The 26,209-nt window shown below is 30.3% G+C and overlaps 1 protein-coding gene and 1 non-coding gene across 2 annotated transcripts; both read right to left on the bottom strand.

The window, feature by feature from the left end:
* Nucleotides 1–1,349: 1,349 nt before the first annotated feature.
* On the bottom strand, nucleotides 1,350–23,644 carry LOC100205766 (uncharacterized). The gene is made up of 5 exons (XM_065792484.1): nucleotides 23,412–23,644; nucleotides 11,152–11,208; nucleotides 9,823–9,994; nucleotides 2,110–2,243; nucleotides 1,350–2,037 (listed from the first exon to the last, which is right to left on the bottom strand). Exons 1-5 carry the CDS (start codon nucleotides 23,604–23,606, stop codon nucleotides 1,828–1,830), a joined length of 768 nt encoding a protein of 255 aa, XP_065648556.1. The 5' UTR covers nucleotides 23,607–23,644; the 3' UTR covers nucleotides 1,350–1,827.
* LOC136077979 (uncharacterized) lies at nucleotides 11,812–16,902 on the bottom strand. Its single transcript, XR_010637422.1, has 3 exons — nucleotides 15,016–16,902; nucleotides 14,629–14,812; nucleotides 11,812–14,366 (listed from the first exon to the last, which is right to left on the bottom strand). It is a non-coding gene; the product is annotated as an uncharacterized LOC136077979 (transcript).
* Nucleotides 23,645–26,209: the final 2,565 nt, after the last annotated feature.

Here is a 26,209-nt window from a genome sequence, read left to right as displayed (position 1 = left end):
GATTTCAAGTTTTGTGGCACACAAACATATATATATATATATATATATATATATATATATATATATATATATATATATATATATATATATATATATATATATATATATATATATATATATATATATTTATATAATATATATATATATATATATATATATATATATATATATATATATATATATATATATATATATATATATATATTTATATAGAAAGTAACCTTATATAAAACATGGAAAAAAGTAGGCTACTTTTGGCTGTTATACAGACTAATATATTTGGTACCAGCTAAAAGTAATATTAAATATTTGGCTTAAAATTGTTTCTAAAAAAAATATAAAAATTTCTATAAATTTTGCACTTAATAGTACATTAATATTTATTTTTATAGTTTGCGCTACCTTACCCTAGGGTTGGGTAAGTTGGCGAACTTTTTTTTTTTTTGAGACCCTAGAAGGGCCCCAAGATATTTTTTTTAATAATGACTTCAAGTTTAAAATGTTACCTAAATTCATACTCTTTAAGACTGCGCTTTAATATTTACAAAAAATTTTGTCGTTAGGGCTACAGAATTCAAAGAGTAAAAACAGAGGCAACTAGCCTCGGTCTTCCCTAATACCAAATAGTTCTTGTGATCATTACTTGGTTTAATATATAAAAGTGCAGAATTTTGAACCTTTTTACTTGCATTTTTCTCAAAATCATGTTTTTTGGGCTGGCGACGGAGATATTTTCATAACTAATTATCAAATTGGTTTGAATTTATTTTATTTGCAATTACAACGCACACTAGAATAATCTTTACTGCTTCTCTCGTTTAGTATTTTTTTAAAGATTTTGTGCCTTTAAATTACCCAAATTTACAAAAATGCTGATAGTTTATCGAGTTTTAAGCCTAACTTAAATCTTTCAGTCCCCGACACAATGACATACAAAATATATTATCAGCTAGAATTTCACTCATAAATTATGAACGGTCGCTGAAAAATCTTTATTGTCTTTTACCCCATTTTTTGACCTTTAATAATTAGTAAATAATTATTAAAAATCCCTTTTTAATTTTCAAAAATTTTAAAAAAGGATTTTTAATTGCTGAATCGGCAATTCTCGCTTACAAAGCTAGCGCTCGACGACAACGCTACTCTCACAGATTTGTACAACTCCACTCTCCAAACTCAATTCTCCTCTAATATTCAGTAGGCTTTTAGCAACTTTTTAGCGATATATTAAGTAAAAAATAAATTTATTTTACAAAATCATTTTGCGTGCGCTTTTACCTTAATTATTTTATAAGTAATAAGGAAAGTGTTGTGAAAAATCATATATTCGTAAAAATAAAAATTAAAAGTTTGTTTTTAAATGCTGATTTTAGACGTTTTAAAAATATATATTACAAAATATAAATCACAAACCTAATAAAGAAAATAGAGCTTTTATTTTAAAAACAAACTTAATAAAAAGTTTTAAAAATCAAAATTTTGACTAAAATGTGCACTCACTAAAATGAACGTGTACTTACTAAAAAATGTTTAACTGTATTAAAAATATAAACTACAAATTAAAAAAAATTAAGATTACATTTGAAACAATCTTCGAGATTAAATTTTATGTATATCAGATTACATTGAATTATACTTTGATTTGAATATTTTTCTACTAACACAACTTTATTTACACATTAACATACACAACTTAAAGCAATAAAGAGTAAAACTCAAAAAAATATCATCAAAAAATGTTCGAGTTACAATAAATATGCAACTCTGTTCCTACCAATACTACAATCACAATATTAATCATAAATATATTTACTTAAACAATAAAAATTAGACAACTCCATTATCAATCAATACAGCTTTATCAGTGGTAGGATAGTGATCGTAGGAAGTCACAGGTACTGAGGAGTAAACGGGAGGCAGGCCTCCATAAGGAATTTGCTGGTTGTAATAAGGTGCTTGTGGAACCTGATTGAACTGAGTATTCGCCATAACGACCATGTTAGGAGGCTGTCGAACAACAACCATACCGGGATAAACCTTGAAAGAATAATTGTATAGATAATCAAAATTGTTACAGTAGACAAAAAAAATTAAAAATTAAAAAAAAACCTGTTCTGTGTTACACAGCGAACAACAGCTGACATAGGAAGCTATAAATGCGACAAATCCAGATAGTGCTACTCCAATAGTTATTGTCAAAAGAAGAGGTTGAATACTTGATAGTGTTTCGCAACTAGCGTTCACTAGAAAAAAAATTATTCATACATATTAACGGGTGATGCGGAAGTTATCGGACAAAATAAAAACGTCAATAACTTATTTATAAATAAAAAAAAAACTACGATTATATGTTTTTTAAAAAAAGCATTTATCTTTTAATAAAAATATATTATTTTTTATATGAAAAAACACCACCATCTGCAATTGATCTCAATTTTGCTATGACGCCTTTCATATGCGACTGTAAAAAGTTTAAATCAATTTCTTGTAGTTTTAGTTTAATGCGATCAATCAAAACTTGCTCTGTTGAAGCTTGCCAATCTCCCTTGTAAACCTTCTGTGCCAAATGTCCCCAAAAATTTTCAATTGGTCGTGCTTGAGGCACATTTGGGGGATTGGATTCTTTATCAACGTAATAGACATATTGGCGCATCCAATTTAGAGAATCTTTAGAATAATGAGAACTTGCTAAATCTGGCCAAAATAAATAGTTAAAGTCTCCATGATACTTGTGAATAAATGGAAGAAGTTGTTTTTCTAAACATTTATTAATATAGATTGATGAATTGATCGCTACAGCCTTGGAAGTGCGAAACAATGGCTCGGACATACCACGGTCAGATATGGCTATCCACATTAATAATTTTTTTGGAAATTTCTCTTTTCCTATAAAACAAACACTTTCTGGGCATGTCTTTTTGTTGTTTGCGTAGTATCCAGAATTTCCAGGCATATTGTCCGCTGCAAAACAAAAGTATTTTTTGTCATCGATGACTAGAAGCGATTTTGTGTAATAGAGTTGGTTAACTAGTTTCCTGCTTCTTTTTTTTGCCTTTATTTGCTGTTCTATAGTGTATTTTGGAGTCTTTTCACGTTTTCTATATTTAATATTCTTTTTTTTTAACTGACGACCAATTGTCGATTGATTTACACCGAATTTAATACCTATTTTTCTCTGACTGACCCCTTTTCGATTGTTGATGAGTCTCGTTAATTCGGCTTTCTTTTCTCTAGTCCAGGATGTCAGACGACCTGGTTGCTTTCTATCAGAAAAGGATTGAATAGTTTCAAGTCTTTTTAGGTTATCATATATTGTACTTCGAGCAAGTCCTTCCGTTTCAAAATGATTTACGATTTTTTTTTTATATATATTAGGTTTATTTACAAAAAACATTTTGAGCCGCTTTCGAAAAGATTCTCGTTCAGCTGCATTTAACCTCATTTTAAGTAATTGTGTTTCAAATAATAAAGTTTATATTTTATAGAACAATTATGCCTACGCATAAAACCACAAAAACTAATTATTATGCTCAAATAATGAAATTAGGATTTGTCTGATAACTTCCGCATCACCCATTATAAGCGGTAGTGTAGTGGTAGTACAGCGCCCATTTATAATGCAGCTTCCATTTATGACAAATCATAGACTGATGGCTTTTGATAAATGTCAATTTCTCCTTTTAAAAGATTTGGAAATGGATTCTCTGATTATGTTATAAGTCTTTAGTTTGCTGCTGTCTTAGAAAAAATCAGTTTTCACTTCATTTTTTATGGTTGAAAAAAATAACTATTTAATGGTTGTATAAGGTAGGTAAACAAAAGGGTACAATACAAATACGCCCTTCGAACAAGACATCTTCAAACATGATATGCACATTTAAATGGTAAAACAGAATTACCACCTATAAAAAGCTTGGGTAAGATAAGTGATTAACAATATAAAAGTACAACTGAATTGAACCAGTAAGAAAATATGTACTAATAAACAAATCATTTATTATAAACTCTGTATATTACCTTAATCTTTTAGAGGTCGGCATCATGTAGGCAAAAAAAAAATCGATACAAAGGCCTAACCATAAAACAGAGACATCGGGCATAAGGTCGGCAATTTTTTGCCGACCTTAAGATATCTCTAAAATAATCAAAAATCTTAAACTCAAGACATTGAGACACCACTCAATTTTATTCCTACTGACATCCTAAAATCTTGTGCTGAAGTTTTTAGTCCTATTATTGCTCACCTAGCTAACCTATCATTTAATTCTGGAATTTTCCAAGCCTCATACAAGATTGCTCAAATAACATCAATTCCCAAAAACCCAGATCTAACTGGTTTTGATCCTACCAATCTACACCTGATAACCAATCTGAACTACCAATCTACACCTACCAATCTCACCTGTAATCCACTGTTTCCAAAATTCTAAAAAAGCTTGCTTTATGATCACCATCAATATGTTGATGATACTCAACTGTATACTACCATAAGACCAGGTATAGACCACATAAACAATATAGCTCAATATGCAAAATGCAGTCACTACATGGTTTCTAGAAAATAAACTACTGCTTCATCCAAAAAAAACAGAAGCTGTCTTATTTGGAACTAGTAAACAAATATTTAAATTTAAAGATGAAACACAATTTTTATTTTCAGGTGCAACTCTTGTACCATCAAATATGGTAAAAGTTCTTGGTATTACCTTAGATTCAACACTCTCTAAGGACCAGCACATAAAGAATATTGTAAAATCCTGCAATTACCATATTCATGCACTTCATTATATTCGTCCTTTTCTTACCAAAAGTGCAGCAAAAATGATTGCTTGTGGAATTTTGAACTCTTGACTGGATTACTGTAACAGTCCTCTATCTGGAACTTCTCAAAAAATCTAAACAAACTTTAACGTATTCAAAATAATGCTTCAAGAAAATTTGCTTTAATTACTCCATTGGTTAACAATATGTCTGAGAATAATCTACAAGATGTCTGTCATAATTTATAAAACTATATCAACCAAGTCTCTTGCATACCTTTTCAATCTCTTAAAATTTAAAACCTCCCAGCTCCCCAACAAAAGATCGTAACAGTTGCCATCTTGTACATCGTTAAGTAAGAACATCGCTTGGTACAAAATCTTTCTACACATTTGCACCACGAACTTGTAATAATCTAAGTAAAAAAACCTGTGATTCAACATTGTTAGAAGCATTTAAAACAAAGACTAAAAACCGAACTTTTCAAAGCTGCCTACTCAACCTAAATAAATGCTTGTTTTTTAGTGCTTCTGAATCATTTCATCATATTTGTGATTATTGTCGAGCTATGGCACTTTAATCTCTAATCATTATATATATATATATATATATATATATATATATATATATATATATATATATATATATATATATATATATATATATATACATACAGGGCTTGTGATGAAAAAAATCGTCAAGCGTGTTATATCGCGCTCGTCAAATTAGAATATGTTTTCATCGGGCGTGATTATGTGCGCTCGAGATAACGTCGGCGAGTGCGATCATGAAAATTGCTAAAGGCGATACTCATAAAAAGCTTTTTCTTTTTTATATCTTTTTTTATTTGTTACATAATTCTTTCGTCAAAAAATGTTTGAATTAGTATCACAGTTATGAAACTACTTCAACAAAAGAGATTTTTATACTTCCAAACTTCTTGTATATTGTAAGATCGCGATTTTATTTTTAACTATTTATGTTATAAAAAAATAATATCAAACAAAAACGCAACTTCTTATTGATTTAGTATTGAAGTATACTTTAGTGACTTAGTTTTGCTTCGTTGTTTTGATATATGTATTTTAAAATGATACTCTGTAAACTTAATTAAGGGTTGATGGTTTTTATATTTCTTGATTTTTTTTATTTAAATTAATTATTTAATTTTTTTCTAAAATTTCTTTTTTAAATTACGTTTTTTTATCTTAAAAATATAACACAAGAATAATTTGAAACAATAATAAATAAGAATAATAACTTTTCATTTAATAAATATTGACATCATTACTTAGTTTTCTTTTCGAATGTCCTTAATTGCGAACATTCTAAACAACAGAATCATTTTAAATTTGAGTTAAAATAAATAATAGTTAATAAAAAATCTATACTATGAACAAAAACTAATTTTAAAATTTACTCTATTATTAATATTTATTTTTATTATAAACGATGTGCGGAATATTACAAACAATAAATCAAATAAATTTTACTTGATATTTTCACAAGATTAAAAATACTCCGCAGTTTTAATTTTCTTATAATGGTTTTCTAATTTTCTATTCTTATTTTATTTGCGCATTTTTGTATTCACATTGTGTTTCCACGTGCACATTCCATTATTGAAATTAGTGACGATTAATGACTTTAAACTGCTCATTCATTACGTTAGTGCAAAAGAGAACGACGTTGTGCTTTTTATATTTTATATCAGTTGTTTGATAACAGAATATCTTTAATAAAAAATCTATTTTAAATATTTTATGAAAATAAAAAAATAATCTTGAACTATTGGACGAGCGTTATTTTATACGCTCGTTATAAGCTGAATGAGCGTTGTTTATCGCGCCTAGAATGTTTGAAAATAACGTTTACGGGTGCGTTTTACGAGCTGAGCACGATCGCGCTCGCTTCATCACAAGCCCTGTATATATATATATATATATATATATATATATATATATATATATATATATATATATATATATATATATATATATATATATATATATATATATATATATATATATATATATATATATATATAATATAAATATCGAATAAAAAAAAAACTTTTGGATGCATAAATGTTAATGCAGCACTAATCACAAACCTTTATTTTATCTTATCTAGTGTTAATGCAGCCCTAATCACGAACCTTTATTTTATCACAGACTTTATTTTATCAAACCCAATTCCAGCCCTGGTCAAATTTTAACCCCGGTCATTAACTAAACATGTTATAATTCAATGGTAGCATTGCAGCATGAAAGAATTACTCTTTAGCCATGAATTAAACTGAGGCCAGAGAGAAAGTAAAATCTTAACAAAGATCGAACTATACCTAATACAATACAAAGTGAAGCTATGGAGATGGGATGTTGCATTCAACTAATGTCTTTGGAGGCTCATCAAGGTAAAGCACTTTTGTAGAAATAAAAACTTAGAACTCTTTCATTTTCTTTTATCTGCAACCATCAGCAATAAATTTAAATGTTCTTCTTACAATACTTTCAAGTAAGCATTCACCCTCACACCAAAGTCATGCAAACTTGCCACTGCGGTTCCATCAAATATCTACTGTATCTCCAAAAGTTTTATTAAAAATAAAATAAAATTTTAACAAAGACAAAATACAACTTCATTTAATCTCATCAGATTTATCTCTTGAGTCTCTCTATTTTTCAATTTGATCTCTCTATTTGTCAAATTTTGAATTTAATATGGATAATTATCAGGCTTGGTTGGGAAGTGGGAGCAATCGCTCTTGGTTACTAACCACCGAAATAATATTTAGTTGTGAAAAACTGGACAGATTCTTTAGTCGTTTTAAGAACATTTAAGTTTATGTATGTCCGTAAAACAAAAAATTTTTGTTTTACAGGCATACATGGAATCATACAAAAACTTGAATTTCTCAAAACATCTTGGTGCTGAAGAATAAAAAGAATATTTGTGAACACTAAAAACCCTTAAAATCTACAAAGAAACTAATTCTATTAGTTCCAAAAATATGCTGACTAAGCGAAATAAAGTTCTAGAGTATTCTGTTGAAATGTATATGTATGTATACACACATATATGTATAAATATATATATATATATATATATATATATATATATATATATATATATATATATATATATATATATATATATATATATATATTTACGTATATATATGGAGAGTGAGAGAAAGTTATTATATATAAAGAAAAGTTTTTAAATTCTTAGATATTGGTTTACTAATTCCAATAATGTTCGCTTCTTTCAGTTGCCAATTTCAGTTGCCATACTTACAAACTCGTTATACTTAAACTGAAAGTTACTTTTTTCTGTTTTAATTACTAATTAAAATTAAAAAGCCCACTCACTAAACATCATCCGCAGTATTACGAAGCACTTCCGCTTCCTCTTCATAAAGTATTTTTAACCTTTTTAGTTGATTTCTAACTAGTTAATTTAATTTCTACAGTAACTCAGTGATTTAATTATTTCATTTGTTTATCTTACTAAGAATAATTGTTTCAAATATGTTAAACTTTTTAAACTATGCAAAGCATAAAATAGTTATTAAAAAAACTAATTTTTTTATTTATAAAATAATTTAGCTTAAATAAAACTACAACTAGCAATTAGTTTTATTAGAATCTTGTTGGTTTTTTCAGAGCCAGGGGCTATTTTTATTTTGGAATTATTATTTCCGTGGTCTGTAATCGAGAGCGATCGCTCCCACTTCCCGACCAAGCCAAATATAAAGTAACTGTTTCTTCCTAATGTAAAAAAAAACTCCAGAAAAAAATAAGAAATTTAATTTCAGCCATGTAAAAAAATACTTATCATTTAATTTATTCTTGTTACTAGAACTCATCACAAGAATGATAACTTTTACGTTTTATTTCAGATATATAATTAAAAATTTTGTATGCAATGTCATTTTTTCAAAAATATTTAAAGAAAAGTAACATTTTTAATTAATCAATAAATTTTACACTTGGCTTTTTAATTTTAAAATTAATTCAAAATTTTAAAACCTGATCATGATAACTAGTTTAAAAAATCGAACTAAACTAAATTTATCATGAGAGTTGCAGGGGAGCACTGTGCTCCAGCCATAACTTAAAAACTTTACCACATCAAATAAATAAAAACTTAGGAACAAGACTGTTTTTTCTAGTTAAGTTTTTTTCTGTTAGTTTTTTAGACTTTTGTAAAATAAAATTAGAAGAAAATTCAGGATCAAGTTTTATAAGACCATTGAAATAAATACATAATACATTCAAAACAATGAAACAAAAATCTTGATGTGGTGCACCAAAATATTTATTTTTTATTGTTTAACCATTACTTATGATATATTTATGTTTCCTCAAACCCTGATAATAAAAAAAATTGGTCACTGGGTGTAGTTAAGGCGATTTACAAATTATTCAAATTCTTTTATGTGGAATTAGTATGGTTTTATCAGTGTATTATGCCCAAACAAGAGCTTTAAATAGTATAATATAATAATATAATATTATTTTGCTTCAGGTTAATATTTAAAGAAACTTTTCTTTCTTTAAATATAAAATTTTAAAACCTTTTTATTAACCGTAATAGTAATTCTAAAAAACACTATTTTGGAGTCTTTAGATCAATTCCGCTCATCAGCATTAACATAAATATAGTTAAAATCTTTTATAAAAGTTCCTTAGTTTACTATTGATCCTAGTTCTAATCAGTTCTGATGTATATTAACTATATATAGTTGTCAAAACACAATATTTCTATCAATTTTCACAAAAAATACTAGAATTCCGACCAAGAAAGAGCTTATGATTAAGAAAAATTGCAAATAAACGATCAGAACAGATCATATTGTTAAACTATAATGTTCATTTCACCTAAAAAATGTATTTATTTAAAATCTTATTAAAATTTAAACACACAATTGTGATTTTAAGATTTTTTTTTAAAAAAAGATTCTTCGGTCTGGTTTTTTTCGCTACAAACATTTATATTTTATGAAAAATTTATCATTTTAATTTTTTCCGTCTTTTCATAATTCAAAAAACTTACTTGTAAATGAACGTTTATCATCAACAAAACAGGTACAGGTTTCTAAAACAGATCTGCAAGAGTTATCATCTATTCCTAATGCCATCCAAATCACGAGTATGAGTATAACAACAACAACACATGCAATCGCAGCAAGCATGCCAATTATATTAAAAATCAAAAAAGCAACCATCTACAAATATCATAAAACAAAATGAATAAAACAATGAATAAAATGTTAAACATATTTTTAATGAATAAAATGTTAAACATATGTTAAAAATTTAAAACACTCTAACAAAAAAATTTAAAATAAGCAATGCAAGTTATTCTAAATTTTATTTTAAAGGATCCCAAGCCTCTGAGACATATTGTGTTCATATTAAAGAGAATGATTAAAAAAAATGTTTGGGCTAAATTAAAACAAAAGAATAAATGCATACCATAAAAAACTTTTATGGTATGCATTTATTCTTTTTTATTTTGGTCAAAGCTTACTTTCCCCATTTTATTGTAGGCCGAAAAGTCAGCATAATATACGCTGCAATTTACAGACTTGATAATTTATTTAAGCGTGTTTTATTTCTAAGAGTTCTAATACATGGCGTCTGATTTTTTTGTTTGTGTAAAAGATTAATTATGTAAACAAACAAAAATATTAATGACGTCATGTAATAAAACTCTTAGGAATAAAAAGTGCTTGAACAAATTATCAAGTCTGTAGATAGTGGCAAATATTATGCTGACTTTTTGGCCTATAACAAAACAAAGAAGGCAAGCTTCGAATTGTACACCCATATGACACAAAGAAATGTTACATAACATTACTATACTAATGTAATTATACAAGCATTTAGTACAAATAAAACTATGCAAACATAAAGCACAAACAAATACAAACTATACAAGTTTTAGCATAATTATGCCTAATATTCCCAGGTATTTTTAGGGTAAAGTTATATTGATGAGTTAAAATAGATCAGGGCTCGAATTAAGTGATAGGGAATTGCGATATCTGGAAATGCTTCTGGTCTTTAAACTCATAGTTTTCTAAAAACTGTAAATTCTGTTTTTATAACCAATTCAATAGTGACGGATCCATAAATTTTTGGTGGCCGTGTGTGTGTGCATAGTGGTGGTGGGGCATTATGTTGATATCAGAGTTAAAAAAAAAAGCTCCTTAAACTGATAAAAGGGCCTTTAAAAATATTTTTTTTTAGTTTAGAGACCTTCCCAAAATACTGCATACTCCCACTTCAATTTGCATTTAATGACCAGAAATATTTTTAGATGTTGTAACTCGTGATCACTTAATTTGACTCTAGTAGATGTATATAAAAAAAAACTTACAGCACAAACATTTCTTGTGCATGCAACTACAATTCCAAGAATGCCAGGAACAAGCAGCTAAAATAATAAAAATATAACAAAAAAATTTTGTTACTATAAAACATTTTGGGTAAATGTAAACAAATGTTTCTGTTTTTCTATGAATGAACTTTTATCTTCTTTTAATTATCAAATTTAAAGAGTAAACAGGTTCTTTAACTAAAAGTTTTTTTTTAGATAAAAAAATAATTTATTTTAGTTCTTTCTTTTATGTAAACTTTGGAGGGGAAACATTTCTGAACTTTGTTTTTACCAAATAACTGACTATATACTAATATATTGCAATAAAACACTTTTTAAATTAAATTTGTGAAACTTTGAAGAAATTAAATAACGCAACATAGCATTGATAAGGAGTTTTCATTGTAATGCAATTAAATTTAAAGCTTTAATTATTATAACTTAATTACTTGCCAGGTCAAGTTTTTTCCAACTTCCCAAACTTTATTGGAAAAAAATTCAGTTGAAAATCGCATATGTTGGTTAAAAGGTCATTGGTTTAAACGTTTATATATCGCAAACAATCATTTAGCAAAAACCTTATTTAAAAATGACCTATGCAAACTATTAAACTTTCATTCATTTTTCGCAATTAAAATTGTGAAAAATCTATCTTGTATGTTTTTTTCTTTTTTTATTTCTTTTTATTCTTATATTATTTCGTTTTACCTTACGGTTTTTATATCTGTATAAATCAGTTTTCTTTTTTCAATATTATCTACTACCAACATTTTGCAATGTAATATAGCAAAATATATTCAAAAACGTAATTTAAGCCAGACATGTCTAGATTTAGTACATAGGAATTATCAAACTCCTGAAACTATCAAAAGGTTTATTGGTTGAAGCACTATTTTTCATCTGATTAATATTTCTACACAATTTAAAGTAATACTAAAACAAAATGTGTTTATTATTTTTATTATTTATTAGTTACAGCACTTAAGGGGCCATCCATAAAGTACGTACGCAGTAAAAGTACTGATTTTGAACCCCCCTCCCCCCTTATACGCTTTTGACGACCCCCCCTCCTTGCGTACATAGGCATTATTTATTTCAAAATAAAGCCCCCCTTCCTGAATGCATAACTTTTTTTTTTAGTTATTTAGGTGCTCTAAAAAGTCGTAATGGTCTTATCACAGAGCACCGCCACGAGAAGAATATCATTTATTAAGTTAGCTCTCAGTTTCCAACTTTACCGATAACGTTTATTTGCTTCGAGCGTGGATCGAACCCGCAACCATTGAGTTACGAGTCCAATGCTCTAACCACTGCGCCACGGCTGCTATAAAACATTAAAAACCAAAAAATATCTAGTTATTTCAATATTTCTCTGTACTTAATTAAAAACCGGGAAGTTAATAAAGAATAATATTATAAAAAAGGATTCTTGTGAGTATGTTATATTTTATACTTCCACAAATGGTGACTTAAATAAGTCGAACATATTATCAAATACAGGCATGAACTCAGCTTTCATACTTTTATCGACAACCTCCTCCTGACATCTTCACTTTTATTAATATATTCACTTTCACTTACACTCTCTTCACTCTCCAATTCAATCGTTTTTTTTGTTTTTTATGTGCTTTTTTATGCTGTTTCATTGCAGCCTCACTTGGCCAATATTTATTGCAGTTAATGCAAACTCCGTTTGATAGCTTTTCTTTCATCGATGGGCAATACAGATCAAATGGTATTATTTTGTATTTTAATCCTTCCGTAGGTATATCATGTAGCAAAAGGCGATGTGTCAGTGGTGCAAATGTTGATTGGTTTGATACGTTTTTAAAATATGTAGACAGCTCTATTGCTTTATAACCATTCTCGCAGTATTCATAAATGGCTGGAAATGGAATGAAACATAGGGGGAGGTTTTTCATCCAGTTTGTTTAAAATGGTGTGCAGCATGACTTGTCTTGGCATTTTACGATTTGAAGGCTATATCGCGATTGCTGACAATGTTTTTCTACCCAAACAGGATCAGGAGTAGGTGGTTCATATGCTTTTCCAACTGGTACAGCCTGGCAATTAACAGAATACCCATCAATGACTGTTTTCTTCCAAACTTAGACTAAAATGGTAGCCGCTTTTTGAAAGTTCTCTAGCTCCAATTTTTGGTCGATTGTTTTTCCTGAAGAGTCAAGGTGGTTGCCAAAATAATCATGAGGAAGAATTATTCCAGCCAAATCATGAGAAAGAGGTCCCATTCTTTTTTCGACGGGGCTAAAGGCTGAAAGCCCAGCTGCATTTACACCATGAAGAAGGGCATCTAAATCAAGCAAGCGGAAGAGATCAACATTAGTTGCTAAGGTTTTAGGGAAGCGGGGTGCCTCATCCTGAGCTCCATCAGTCTCCATTAACATAATTGGTCTACGTTCAACCAACTTGGTTTTAAAAAGCTCTCTAACATCAAAAGCATGTGAAAAGCATTTGATGTATCATGTTTCCCACTTCTTATGCATATGAAAGTGTCCCCACTGTAAGATACATTTCAGTTTTGTTAACTTCGCATATGCCATACACGGATATAGTCAATTTGTGTTGTGGGCCAACAACAAAGTCGTGATCCATGAGTTTGACCTTGTATTCCATATGCATCAGCAATGACGCCTGAAGGCTTGCTGCAGCAAGTCCCAATGGAACCCTGGCTTTATCATCGTTGGAAATGAAAAGCACAGCTTTTGGTTCAAATAATTTGCAAACTTCAAACATGTCGTCAATAAATGACTTTGCAAACATTCTATCATTGTTTTTTTTTCGCATTGAATTTTCTGGACATAATAGCTTCACTGGAGCCATGTTGACATGGCTCCAGTGTTATGTTTTTTTCCTTCAGAAGTGTTTCCACGTCGTGGTAAAAGACAAAGGTACAGACCACACCTACTCAAGGTAAAGCCTATTTTTGTCAACTCTGTCTGAAGGTCATCCAAAGTGGAGACGCTACGAAGGCAGTTTGTTCTTTGACGTTCGTCAGCTGCTGATGAGTTCTGCACAATTTTTATAATTGTTGATGAAAGCTCTGGTTGATCAACTTCAAGGCGCGGTCGTCCAAAATGGTTTTAAATAAACTGTTTCAAGGCACTTGAAGCTTCAGGGTTGTTCTGACACACAGTTTCAATACTCTCTTTAAGTTTTTGTCTTGTTTTCTTTGACGAGCCGATTCACGAATCAATCTGAAAACAAAATTTCTGAAAATCTTTGATTTCATTATAAAAACTTCTATACTTAAGGTTTACTAGTCTATACTAGAAATTATTATTGACAAAAAGATTATGAAAATTTCTGTCTGAAAAATATTTTTTTGGCCAAGACGCTTTTCTATACGAACAATTAAGCGCTATTTAATATCTCTTGATATTTACTAGAAACCTGATAGTTAGACATTATAAAACGAAATGTTTAATAAAGAAATTATATACAATTAAATTATCTTACCTGTCCAATTTTGTATTTTCTTTTCTTATGCTTTCTTTCACAGTGTTTATTTGTTCCGTTGATATGGTAGACAAATCAGAGTCCGTATGATTATCAAGGATGAACGCTGCAATTCAAGATCTGAGATTTTCGTTTGACTCCTAATTTGTGCCGGATTTTCTTTTATTGTTGTTGGATGTTAAATCTAAATTAAAAAATACTGAAAAATGATTATAAATTCTTGGCAGTTGATACTAATCGATTTATTTTGGATAAAGAAAATAGGTCTAGTGGCTAATGATAAATAAGTTTATGTGACTGCTCTATAGTCGTACAATAGTTTGATTTATAATTTGGTTGAACTCAATGTATAAAAAATGTTTTAAAATATTACAGAAATTAGCTTACCAAGTTCAATGCTTGCAGGCTCTATCGTAGTAGTATTTAGGCGTTTCATTTGATGAAGACGGCATTGGATGAATATCTTCTTTTTTTTTTTTGCTAGGTGGTGAAAAGGCATTTTCCCAGAATGACATAATCGATCCTTTCAATTTTGTTGCTTTCACTTTTAACTTGTTTACTATTTTTTCATACAAGGATTGATCATTTTTTACTACATTCCACAACTCCTGTGCGTGCTGATACTGCTTTTGTTTTTCAAGCGTTGAATACGCTTTTTTATACAACTCAATGAATTGAAGATATTTTTTCTCATTCTCTACAAATCCGTGTGGCATCTTGGTAATAATAAATATATATTTTTTCTTTCTAATTTGGTGTTTTCAGTTTTCGAATAGAATGAAAAAGTTTTTATTGTTATCGTTTTGCTGTTAACTCAAATTAATTGTTCTTGCTTGCATAATAAAAAGTATTGGTTTCTATCTGCATTAAAATAACTATTTTTTACAATTATGGTCATCGTTTTTTTAAGTGAAAAATATTTTTGCCTTAAAACCCTTTTTTAAATTCTTAAAATTCATTTAAAAGGGGGGCTTTAAATTCATTTAATGAACTAAAAACCCCAATCTTAAAAGCAATTTTATCATAATATTAGCTTATTTTTTATTATATTTAAAAATAAAAATATTAAATTCATTTAAGAGAAATGAACCACGTTGCATAATTAAAAATAAAATGCTTTTATTTAACCTCTTTTTGCTTCTCATCTCGCTTCCAATCAAATTACATTGCAAAAAATAAAAAACATTTGGACCAATTATCTCTCGATTTCTTTTTTCTCTTATTATTTATAAAGAGATATAAAAAAGAGTTGTAACCGAATTTAGAAAAAGAAAATATAATACTGATTTTTTATAGGAGAGATAGTCAAACCGCGTACGTACTCACTGTCTTTAACACCCCCCACCCCTTGTACACATTAGTACACTTTTTGGTAACCCCCCTCCCCAATACCTGCGTACGTACTTTATGGATGGCCCCTAAAGGTTATGACTGTTAAAAATAATTTAAAGATACCGGTGCCGGGTACATTACCCAAATGGCCGATTTTGGGTACCCGGTATAACCACGGAATTACCTCATAAAGATGTGCCAGGTCCCTGGGTCCGAACCAGGTACCCGGCGCATCTCAATGAGGTACCATGCTCTATCTATGATTGAGCATCTGGCTCTTACAGCTATGGAGTTATCTTTAACTTAAAACATGGCTAAAAGTACCTTAAAAATTGAAATACAAAAATCATTACCACTATCTAACTGTTTTAATATATCTTTTATAGGTATTCAGGGTTTTCGAAGTAATTTTTCATTGGTTGAATCTTACCTCTTGCAAAAATCACCAGATTTACTTGCTCTCTGTGAGACTAATATGAATTTGGCTTTTTTATTTTCATATCTCAGAGTTGATGGGTATTATACTTTGATTTGCAAAAACTCTAATAACCACATGCTTGGTCTGAGCATAAATTTAGAATCATTTTAACTACTTCATCTTGGGCAGATGTTAAATGCATCTGGCTACTGTTTTGTAGAATGCTTACTAGGCAAAGACTTAAGAGGTAAATAGATTCTATCTGTTGACCAGCCTTGCACCCTTTCTTTATCTATTAGGCTAGTGCATGTATTTTTAATACATTGTTTCCAGTTTAGGATGTTGAATGCTGGATCTTCTTGACTCAATGCATGGGTTTTGCTTGTGTCTCTGTTTTCATGACTAAGCAACTCATTCTATTATCTCCTAACGAGGGTACAGCTCTAAAGCTCAGTTTTATGGTTCTGAGGCTGGCTGGTAGTAAGGTTTCCTGAACTCTGTGGTAGCTTTCAGAGAGGCTGATTTCATCAACAGCTGATAAATATCAAAGTATTAACAGTGCAATGTTGTGCATGGATGGTGTCCCTATTTCAGGCCTTGTTACGAGATTTTGCTGTGTAGCAAAAACGCGTAACGCATTTCTAAGTAACTTAACATAGCAAATATATTTTGCATCGTTAGAAGGTATATTGTGTCACTAGCATCTTTTCAAGTACCGCATTGTAATTTAAGTTATTTTATTAACGCGTTAAAAATCATACAAACAGTTTGTTTTTTTCTCATTATAACAAAAGTTACAAATAAAGTTCTTATTTAAAAAATCATTTTTATTATTTTTTCCAAATATGAATTAAATTTTATTTTGAAAAAAATATTTTTTTCATGCAACATAAAATTATGTTTGTTTATTTTCTTATGATTTTACAGTTGGTTTTTGGTTATTTTATTAACTGTTAATAAATTTTTTCTTATTTAATTTGTGAACTTTTTTTCATAATGTTTTTAAACAATAAAGAGTTTTTTTTTGTTATTTATCAGAGACCGATAACATATAAGTGATCATAATTTATTTTCATAAATTAAATGAACGTCATTAAAACTTTACGTTATTGAATTAACAATAAACAAAATATCTTATTAATAAAATATTTACATAAAATCAAATCGTGCATTTTTTTAACTATTATGACTAAAAATAATTTTTATATTTAAAAGGAATTTATATATTTAATTCCTTAAGATAAAACTTAAAACACTTTATTTTTTTTAACTAATTTTTAACAACAAAAAAAATTATGAAACAAACTGTTTCTTTAACAAAAAATCTATTAGTTTACAATTGCGGTTAAATGCTTTTACTTACAACTTTATTTCTTCTGAATTAACGTCAGGTTAATGACAATGAAAAGATAATTTAAATATTCTAAAAGATAGTTTTTGCGTAGCGCAAAACTGCTGAAGGCGTAGGCAAATCGCCTTTTCGCAAGCAATGCGAGCTTCGTAACGCTTCTTAACAAGGCCTGTTATTTGTACTTTTAGTGTGCATTGCTAAGGCCACATTTGGAGTCCTTTGTTACAGCTTAGGTTTTATTAATAGTAATAAGGCAATTGCTTAGGCTATTAAACAGTGTTTTGAGTACTATCTATGCTTTGAGTCAAGTTCTTTAAAAAATTTAAAAATGAAAAAAGTACCAAAAACTATAAAACAAAAAAAAAACCATCATCATCACCAAGTTCTCTAAACCTATCATTCACTAATATTTGTGGTCATCGAAGTAACTTTTTTTCTGTTGAGTCTTATCTCTTGCAAAGTTCACCAGACCTACTACAGACTACTACTACTACTCTATGTGAGACTAATTTGATTTCACTGAATCGCTTGGCTCAAGTGTCAGTGATTCTGCAGGCAATAAAGCCCACAACTTTTGTCTTTCTCAATCCCTAACTCAAATAGTCAACCTGTAAAATATAAACATTTTTTCCGCCTGCACATGAATATAGATTTCTTTTCCAACCTTTGCGATAATTGACTCCATTATTTTAAAGTCCTGGTACAAAATCTTTTGCCTCATTAAACGTGATTTGATCCAAATGACTTTATGCAAAACATGGTTTGATATTTTCTTAGTCTGATTTTTATGCAGATGACCTGTGAGAAGACTAAACAAAATAGTTAGAAACTAAACACATTAACAGCCAAGGCAGTAGACCTCTATGTTGCAGAGGTCTAAGTCTCCGGAAACTTCTAAATGGTCTCACAAAGCAGTTTAGAATTCAGCTGTGTTTTTAGAAACTCATTTTTCTTAAAAGTTTTTAGACTCACTGTAACGATGCAATGTCAATTATTTTATGATTAATGACTATTTCTACAATGATTTTTAATTTCTTCACTTTTTGCATCCATAAGATATTACAGTAGATTTGAAAAGGCCTTTTCAACTTGGGAAACAACATGTAAGAATTTTCTAATATTTATGGCAATTAAGGGAAAAAGCAACATTTAAATGACATTACAAGTAAAAGTTTTTAATGTTTTAAGATTTTAATGTCAATATTTCTTTCATTTATTTTAATTTGATTTTTTGATGGCAACCTTGCTCTACTCAACTTATGTCTTGTTTTTAATCCTAGTCAGTGCTCAGATTCTCCACATTCACCCTAAGGTGCTTCTGATCACAGTTTGATCTCTCTAAAACTAATATCTCATTCTTCCTCATCACCTGAATCCCTCTATTATCGTACCTCTTACAACTACAGCTGACTGGGATTCTTTCCGTGATTTTCTCCGTGATGGCCCTTGGGTAGAAATCTTTAGTTTTCCTGTCGACAAATTTGCTTCTTACATAACTTCGTAGGTTCAGGCTGGCATGGAATATTTTTTTCCCTCTTAACGATTCCAGGTCAGGTCTCACTCTTCTCCATGGTTTTCCTCACACTGTGCTGCTGCAATTGCCAATCGAAACTGTTACTTCCATATCTATCAGAAAAACAATTCTCCAGAAAACAGACGTCTGTTTATTACTGCAAGAGACCATTGTAAAAATATTTTATCTAACACCAAAGCCCGCTATTCTCAGGTCAAGAAATCTTGTATCTCAGCTCAAAAATTAGGTTCTCGTGACTTCTGGAGAATCTTTCATAGTATTAATAATAAGGGCAAATCTTTAATTCCACCTCTCTTGTATGGTTCAGACTTTGTCACCTTACCTAAAGACAAAGCTGAATTGTTTGCTTAAAACTTTTTATCGATATCATCTCTTGATTCCATTACTTGCGTTCTACCTGATATTGCCAACAAACAGGTTGATCCATAGCTTGACATTCATATCACTCCAGCTTCTGATCTAAAGTGATTTCCTGCTTAGACTCTTCTACAGCTTGTGGCCTGGACAACATACCTGTTACATTCCTGCAGAAGTATTCTCCGGAGCTGTTATCTATACTTTTAAAACTATTCAACAAGTGCTTATCAGAGCCTTGTTTTCCGGCCTGCTGGAAAGCGGCATCTGTTGTCCTTATTTTCAAAAAATTTTGGAGAGCGATCTGATTCGTCTAACTACTGTCCCATTAGTCTTCTTCCAATTCAAAGCGAGATTTTTGAATCTTTAATTAACAATCACTTAATTTCTCATCTTAAATCTAATCTTACTTTCTGACCATCAATATGGATTTCGATCTTCTCATTTTACAGCTGATTTGCTAACAGTAATAACAAATAGGTTTTATCATGCATTAGATAAAGGTGGAGCAGTTGAGGTCATTGCTCTTGACATTTTAAAAGCTTTTGAAAAAGTTTGGTATGCTTGTCTTCTCCACAACCTTTTTTCTTATGGTATATCTCAGAACATTGTTTAAAATTAATGAATTCTTTCTTTCCATTCGTAGTATAAAAGTTGTCCTCAATGGACAGCACTCTTCTTCTTATTCTATAACTTCAGTGGATCCTCAAGGTTCTAACATTAACAATCCTCCAGATATTCTCACATCTAAGGTGGCATTGTTTGCTGATGATACTACCATTTATTCTTGTCGTGATAAGAAGCTAACACTCTCTGATTGCTTGGAGGGGGCATTTGAGCTTGAAAAGGGGGGCGACTGAATAAGTGCGAATTTCATAACTGCGAATCTGCATAATTGCGACTGGTATAAGTGCGAACTGGCACAAGCGCGAACTGGCATAAGTGCGAATCACTTGCAAAAACTGGCATAAGTGCGAACTAGCACAAGCGCGAACTGGCATAAGTGCGCCAAAAGAATTTGCAAACATTGGCATAAGTCCGAACTGGAATAAGTGCGAACTGGCATAAGTGCGAAACAATTGCAAAAACTGGCATAAGTGCGAACTGGCACAAGCGCGAATTAGCATAAATGCGCCGAAAGAATTTGCAAACATTGGCATAAGTGCAAATTGGCATAAGTGGCGATATGGCAAGTTCGCACTTATGCCAATTCGCACTTATGCCAATGTTTGCAAATTCTTTCGGCGCACTTTTGCCAGTTCGCACTTGTGCCAGTTCGCACTTATGCCAGTTTTTGCAATTGATTCGCACATATGCCAGTTCGCACTTATGCCAGTTCGCACTTATGCCAATGTTTGCAAATTCTTTCGGCGCAATTATGCTAGTTCGCGCTTGTGCCAGTTCGCACTTATGCCAGTTTTTGCAATTGATTTGCACATATGCCAGTTCGCACTTATGCCAGTTCGCACTTATGCCAATGTTTGCAAATTCTTTCAGCGCACTTATGCCAGTTCGCGCTTGTGCCAGTTCGCACTTATGCCAGTCTTTGCAACTGCTTCGCACTTATGCAGATTCGCAGTTATGAAATTCGCACTTATTCAGCCTCCTCTGAAAAGGATCTCACTTCTGTTACAGCATAGGGCTCACAGTGGCTGGTGAACTTCAATACAGATAAAACTCAATTTGTTTAAGCCAATCGTTATTGCAATAATTTAGATCTTCCTATATTTATGAACGGCAATGTACTCGATGAGTCATCTACTCTTAATCTTCTAGGATTAACTCTTACTTCCAATCTTTCTTTTAAACCATATATTCTGATCAAATTAACCAAGCCTTTTCCTTTATCCCTCAGCCAATATTGGTACTATTGCAGCTACTATTGGTGACTTTAATGCTCATTACGCTGAATGACTTGGCTATAACACAATTGACTAATTTCTAATAATACTATCTTGAGTCAAATAACTTATTGTCAAACAACCGATACAGTTATTGATCCTCTCCTCTCTAACTACAGACTAATTTCTAACATCCTATCTTGAGTCAAATAACTTACTGTCAAACAACCAATACAGTTTTTGATCCTCTCACTCTATGGCTGACTGCTGTGACTGAAAGATGTTGTGGTGCATTAAATAGAGGCAGCAAGGAAAAGGCTATTGCTCTTAACATATCTGAAACTTTCAATAAAATTTGGCATGCTGGTCTTCTCAATAAGCTTGCTTCATATGGTGTATCTGAGGCAGTTTTTGAGATTATTAAATCATTTCTTTCTAACTGCTTTATTAAAATCATCCTCAAAGGCCAACACTCTTCTTCTTTATCAGTAACTTCTGGGGTACTTTGACGTTTTATCCTTGGTTCTGTTTTGTTTCTTATCTACATTAATGGTCTTCCTGACAATCTTACATCTAAAGTGCTTCTACTTGCTGTAAACTCAACTTTGAACTTCTGTCTTGACCAAAATTATTCTCTCTTTGATTTCTTAGAATCTGATCTCTCTTATGCCACAGCATAGTACTTGCAGTGGTTTATCAATTTTAGCTCTGATAAAATTCAAATATTTAACAACTATTGCAATATTGTTGACATTATTAATTAATGGTAACCCTCTCACTGAGTCATCTACTTAAAGCCTTGGATTATCATTCCCTACCGACTTCTAAAGGGAACCATAAATAAAACCTATTGTAAAGCAAACAACTCGTTGTGAAGTTAGCATCAAGATTGCTTCTCTTCATCATGCTTTTCATTTTATTATTTGTAATTCCATTCTCTACTATTACAAATCTTTTATTCGTTTGTGTATGGAGTACTGTAGTCATAATTGGGCTGGTTCTTCTAATGGTACTTTTTTTTCTTCTACATTATCAAAAAAGCAATCATAAATCTAATTGGACATGCTTTATCTGCCAAGCCACAGTCCCATTGTATAAGGTTGCATTTCTTTCTCTTTTCTACAATTAGATTTTTTTCTACAAACTCATGGTTGCTGCTAGAATGAGCTATAATTTCTAGTTTTATCAACCAAAAGTTATTCTCACACGACTCATTATTCAGCAAAGTCGCATCATTTTATGTTATCTGTGCCTTCATGCTCTAATAGCACTTAATCATCTAGTTTTTTTCCTTACACATCAATGCTTTGGAACTCTCCCATTTTCATGTTTCATTCCTGAAAATTTTTTGAAAATAGTTATGTTGCTTGATTAACAAAGTAAATAATCAAAAAAAAAACATTTGTAAATTTTTAAAATGTCATCTAAAGGTTGCCATATTTAAAAAATGTTTAAAAAAAAAAAAACATTTATCAACTTTAAACTTTAATTATTTAAAAAATAAATAATATTATGTTAAGTTACTTGGTGTATATAATAAAGGCTTAGGTTTTATAGCTGTGTATATTTGTGCATACATAACTATTTAAAAACTAAAATAGTCATAATATTAAATCATTTTGATAATGTTATTGAGGTGGATTTTTTATTGTTTTAACTTTATGTTCTTTCATTTATTTAGGCCTTCTTATTTCATTTAGGTGTCACTCCATTAACTATATGTGTAACACCTAATCATTAGGTGTTACTTATATAGCTACTCATAAGTCTGTCACCGATTATGTTAATGCGATTTTGTTTTGAAAAATTATATTTAAACTTGTATTTTTTTCAATTTTCATGATTTTAAAAATGGATTATTGATACCTGAACAAAGAGATTTTTTGTTATATACTTAAACATATGATAATTTAAATGGATTTATAACTTTAAAAATGCATAATAAAAACTTACAGCTAATCCACCCCACCAATACACTCCAAAAGAATAACTAGTTGTACCATAACTTTCAAATGATTGAAATTGAAAATTATCTGGTATTTTTGAGGCAAAAATCCATCCACATACAGTTGATACAAAACCAAAGAGAAGAGAAAGTATTCCACATATTGCAATGGTTAATGCAAAACCTTTTTGAATTTGGCCCATGTTGATGTCCGAGTTATTTATTAATATAGTTATTATTAAAGTGCGTATTTTTTTATACTACGTCTGCAACGCGTTTTTAAGAAAAACGCGTTGCAAACGTAGAAACGTTTTTCTTAAAAAACGCGTTTTTAAGAAAAACGTTTCTACGTCTGCAACGCGTTTTTCTTAAAAACGCGTTGCAAACGTAGAAAAATATCGCTTTTCGGCCCCATCGTTTTCAAAAAATGCCGTTTAGCATTATGTGCGTTCTGATTGGTTTATTTTTTAAAAAAATCTCGAAGCTCATTGTATTATTTTGTTTACAAATATTCGGTGATTTTGTAATCTACATTCTTCCAGTTTTAGCTAAATACTATGGGGCTAAGGAGGGATACATGGTGGAGGAGGGGGAGGGGGAGGGAGGACAATGGGGGCAATTGCCCTCCCTCCTCCTCATCCTTACATGATTTGCAATACCTTTATTTTGTATTTAGTATTTGTAGCCTTTTATAAAAAAATCATACTTGATTTGTTGATTATTTTAACAACTTATATTACAAATTCTAAATTACGTTTTCCCGACTTTGCAAAACGGTCAATCACGTTTTCAATATTTACTGGAGTTTGTGCACATTAAGTTAGGCCAATCCGTCTAGTCTGTTTTCTTTCATTCGTGTTCTCATCCAATTTTTAATTTTTTGCAAGGTTGAAGAGCTACGTTTAGCACTTACAGAAGATGACTTGATAATTTGAAACAACTTGTGAGTGATTGGATTTGGCACCTGGTCAGACAAATTAAACAAAACAGAAAGATCAGTAGGTATAAATTTGATTCCTTTCTCATCTTTCGTCTTTATACATTTGCACTGCCATATTTCAACTTCTAATGTAAATTCAGGTGCAGGTAAGTTTTGGATAGTCCAAGAATGACGTCATAGACATTACTGATCGCAGAAAGAATTCAACAACACCTTTATGATTCAGTGTAATAATATTTTTTGGCATTAAAGCATAGATTTGAAGATATTTTCACTAGAAAAACGTGTATTTATGTCTAATATCAACGCATCAAGTAGAGGGATGTAAATGGATCGCTTGTAATATTCTTCCATTGTATCTGAAGCATATTTTCACGACTTGTCTGTCGTTGTACTATTCTTTCAGGTAAAACTATCATCTTTTTCAATTATGGTTTTTTCTAAGGCTCTAAAAATTTCCTTATACATTTCTTCGGCGTTCTTCTTTAACTTCCGGCGGTGGTGCTGATGCGGTTTTGAGTTCAATCGTTCTCTTAGTATCCTTAAGATGGTAGTATCGTCAAAATTCTAAAATCGTTTTTTTACCAAACAATATTAATTTTTTCATAAAATATTAAAAAACTGCATAAAACATTGAAAAAAAATGAAATAAAAAGCACAATTTTACATTTAGACCCAAGTTTTGGGTCGCGAAACCTAAAAAAAAGTTAAAAGACGATGCAATAAATATTGAGACAATGGTATATGCTATAAAACTCAAATTTTTAGAGTTTACTTGTAGTATATATAAGAACTCATGGAAGCAAAATTATTAAGTTAGCTTAAAGCACCAAGGAGATACAGCAAATACAACTAACAGTTAAAGTAGTTTACTTAGAATTAAAGATTAAAATTAAAAATCAAAGAGTAATATATATAAACATAAGTATAATAGTATGATAGAAAAGAGTAATATTCAAACAAAAGTTATATAAATACGATTTGTGGGGTTGCTGCAAAATTGTCCCCATTCCCTGATGGTCTGGATCCGCCCCAGTATGGGGCAGAAGTTATGTAAACGCTGAAACGTTTCTTTTTGGTAACTTATTCAAACAACCATAAAGAGATTATGGAAGTAAATTGCTATGAGTGAAAACTAATGTAAAAACTTCGATTTTAACGTTTTTACTGTTTACGGAACGATAAAATATGAGTTATTTAGCCATTTATTGAATATTTTAATGATATGAACAAGGAGACTTTTTACTTTCGAATAAGAGACATTTTTGGAATAAAAATAATTAACACATTTGATTCAACTATTTTTATGACGCTGCCCCGATGCGTTTTATGAATTTTAGTGGTAGTTATGTTTTGTTTAATACTTTGGTTGAAAAAAGGTAAAAAAATAGTAAATTATATTAGAAAAGCTTAAGTTTTACTTTTTTAAAATACATAACAGCAATAGTCAAAAATAAGAGGAAAACACAAAAAATTGAAGTTTAAAAACGTAAATTTTTGTTTTTAAGAAATGCAAATTGTTCGGATATCTCCTTAACTAATACTGAGCAGTGGAAATATTTATAGTCATAAGAATACATAGTCTGGAAACACGAAACGTTTCCGTAGTTTTTTGGTTTTTACTCGAAAACGGCGCGACGACTCGGCGAACCTGCTTAACTTTATAAAAAATGGCAAACTTTTATAATAAACAGTGATGTGGAATATTTGTTTGATATGGTTAAAAAAGACTTTTTATACAAAGACATAAACTTAGCTCCGGATATAGAATCCTTTGCTTGTAAAGTCAATAACCACAATTTTGATATTGGGGGCGGGGGGGGGGGACCTGGGGTTTCTTCGATTGGAAAAAAATATTTTTTTAAG

The sequence above is a fragment of the Hydra vulgaris genome, chromosome 03, assembly GCF_038396675.1.
Source record: "Hydra vulgaris chromosome 03, alternate assembly HydraT2T_AEP".
NCBI lineage: Eukaryota > Metazoa > Cnidaria > Hydrozoa > Anthoathecata > Hydridae > Hydra > Hydra vulgaris.
The sequence above is the reverse complement of the archived record's forward strand: the minus strand, read 5'-3'. Positions and strand labels throughout refer to the sequence as shown.